Source organism: Tachyglossus aculeatus, chromosome 22 (assembly GCF_015852505.1).
Source record: "Tachyglossus aculeatus isolate mTacAcu1 chromosome 22, mTacAcu1.pri, whole genome shotgun sequence".
Classification (NCBI taxonomy): Eukaryota; Metazoa; Chordata; class Mammalia; order Monotremata; family Tachyglossidae; genus Tachyglossus; species Tachyglossus aculeatus.
Genome location: NC_052087.1, coordinates 45,996,669 through 45,999,428, shown reverse-complemented (window position 1 = coordinate 45,999,428; position 2,760 = coordinate 45,996,669). Strand labels below are relative to the sequence as shown.

The 2,760-nt window shown below is 57.5% G+C and overlaps 1 protein-coding gene across 1 annotated transcript; it reads left to right on the top strand.

Annotated features, from left to right (window-relative positions):
* The first annotated feature begins 364 nt into the window (after positions 1-364).
* FAM187A (family with sequence similarity 187 member A) lies at positions 365-1,734 on the top strand. Its single transcript, XM_038765083.1, has one exon. It carries the CDS (start codon positions 373-375, stop codon positions 1,606-1,608), a length of 1,236 nt encoding a protein of 411 aa, XP_038621011.1. The 5' UTR covers positions 365-372; the 3' UTR covers positions 1,609-1,734.
* Positions 1,735-2,760: the final 1,026 nt, after the last annotated feature.

Sequence of the window (2,760 nt, the reverse complement as noted above, 5' to 3'; positions counted from 1 at the left end):
CAAAATCATCAGAAAAAATAGAATTATAGCTATAGGCACATCATTACCAAAATAAATAGAAAAGTAAATATGTACAAGTAAAATAAATAGAGTAATAAATCTCTACAAATACATACAAGTGCGGTGGGGAGGGGAAGAAGGTAGGGCAGAGTGGGGGGCGATGGGGAGGAGGAGAGGAAAAAGGGGGCTCAGTCTGGATAGGCCTCCTGGAGGAGGTGAGCTTTCAGTAGGGCATCACAATGGAAGAGAAGGGGGTGGGTTCTAGAAGGGTCTGTCCCGCAGAGGGGATGGTTCTCAAGGTGCTTCGGCCCCCTCCAACTCGCGGTAGCCCGGCCATCCGCGGAGAGGCCTCCCCTACCCCCCTCCAGGGGCATGGGCCCGTCCCTGGCTGTCTTCTTCCTGGGGCTCCGCGTGTCCCTCCACGCTTTGGAGATTGTGGAGAAAGAGAACATCTTCGAGCAGACCCCCTGCCCGGCCTTCCTGCTCTTCGACAACACGGCCTTCCTGGCAGACATGAGCTTCGAGCTGCCCTGCCACTGCAAGCCTGAGGAGGTGTCCGCAGTGGTCTGGTACTTCCAGGAGCAGCTGGGCAGCCTGCACACCAAGGTGCTGACGGACTTCGACGGGCGGGTGGCCACGGACGCGCGGCTGGTGCGGGCGGGCAGCGACATGCTAACCCGCTTCAGCATCCGCCTCTTCAGCCTGGTGGTGTTCCGGGCCCGGCCCGGGGACTCGGGGCTCTACCTGTGCGGCACGCGCAGCGGCGACTACTTCTACGGCTACGATGTGGACGTGCAGAGCAGCCGGGGGCTGGCAGTGGCCTTCAGCGACCGGGGCCAGCAGCCCCGCGGGGACGAGGTCCGGGGCCCTCTGCGCCTCTTCACCGCCTTCTGGGAGTGGACGCGCTGTGACCGGTGTGGCGTGCCCGGGGAGCAGTGGCGGCTCGGCCTGTGCTACCTGCAGGGCTCGGGGCTCTCGGCCCGCTACCGCCAGAGCCTCCCGGACGTGGTGTCGTGCGGGTCACGCGCGGTGCCTCGGGAGCTGAGGGCCACGGCTCACGGCTGGCCGCCCGAGCTGGCCATCCGCAGCTGTCGAGTGCCCTGTCCCCAGAAGCCGCACCGCCGGAGCCGGCCGCAGCTGGCCGACGTCCTCGCCAAGTTGGGCAGCCGACCCTGGGTGCCCGAGGTGCCCGTGCAGTTCCACCGGCAGCGGCTGGGCCACGGGCTGATCCTCACATGCCCCGGGGCCCGGCCGGAGCACGCCGTGGCCTGGGACAAGGGCGGCCTGCCCCTCTACCTCACCCGCTTCCTGGTCGGGGTCAACCGGTCCATGCGCATCTTCATCGACCACGGCCACCAGCTGCACATCCGCTTCGCCCGGCTGGACGATCGGGGGCTGTACCGCTGCTGGCTCCAGGGCATCCCGGTGGCCGGCTTCCGGCTGGCCGTGGTGTCTGGGGGCCGCTACCGGGCCTCACTGTCCGACCCGGACACCCGCTACGCTCTGCAGGCCGCACTCCTCTGCTACTTGCTCATCACGGCCGTCTTCATCCTCATCCACCTCTGCCGCTGCTGCTGCTCCTACTGCAGCTGCGCGCTCTGGCAGTAACCCCTCCGCGTGTTTCCTTCTGTTCGTAACCTGCCACTTTCAAGCTGCAGTGGGTGACCATACATTCTGTCGGAAAGGAACAGTTAATGATTCCAGGATCTCTTTCCTGAGTCATGAATAAATAGCTCAGACCTACCATCAAGAGGTTAGGTAGAGGCATTATCGTCTCTTGATCATAACGAAGCTCATCTGCCACTTTTCTGCCCACTCACCAAACTTTCTGGGTCCTCTTTTATTCTCCACCTACACCCACTCCCTTGGGGAACTCAGTCATTTCCACGTCTTCAATTGCCAGGTCTATGCAGATGATTCCCAGTCTACCTCTCCAGCCGTGACTTCTCCCCTTCTCTGTAGTCTAGCATTTCCTTCTGTCTTCAGAACATCTCAGTTTAGATGTCCCTCCGGTAGCTCAAACTTAGCATGAAACAGAACTCCTCCTCTTTCCACCCAAACCCTGTTCTCCCCCCACCTCCCACCCGACTCCGTCTTTCCCATCATTGTAGACTAGACAACACCATTGAAGAGAAGCGGCATAGCCTAAGGGAAAGAGTAACGGGAGACCTGGGTTCTAATACTGGCCCTGCCACCTATCTGCTGTGTGATCTTGGGCAAATCCTTTAACTTCTCTAGGCCTCAGTTTCTTCACCTGCAAAATGGGGATTCAATACCTTGTCTCCCTCTGATTTAGACTCTGAGCCCCATGTGAGACCTGATTATTCTGCATCTGGCCTGCACTTACTACAATGCTTGGCACATAGTAAGTGCTTAATAAATACCACAATTATTAACACTGCTATCCTCCATATCTCACAAACGAGTAAATTTGGCATTATCCTCCACTCAGCTCTCTCATTCAATCCACATATTCAGTCTTTCAGTGCCACCTTCACAACCTCTTTAGAATCCACCTCTTCCTCTCCACCCAAACTGTCACACACTGATCCAAGCCCTTATATCCCTCCTTGATTATTGCATCACCCTCCTTGCTGACTTCCCTGCCTCCTGTCTTTCTCAGTTCCAGTCCTTACTTCATTCTGCTGACCTAATCATTTTCCAAAATAAAGTTCAGTTCACGCCTTCCCATTCCTCAAATATCTCAAGTGGTTGCCCATCCACCTCTGCATCAAACAAAACTCCTTACCTTTGGCTTTA

Coding starts and splice junctions, on each gene's coding strand:
- FAM187A (XM_038765083.1), top strand. CDS start 373: ATGGGCCCGTCCCTGGCTGTCTTCTTCCTGGGGCTCCGCGTGTCCCTC.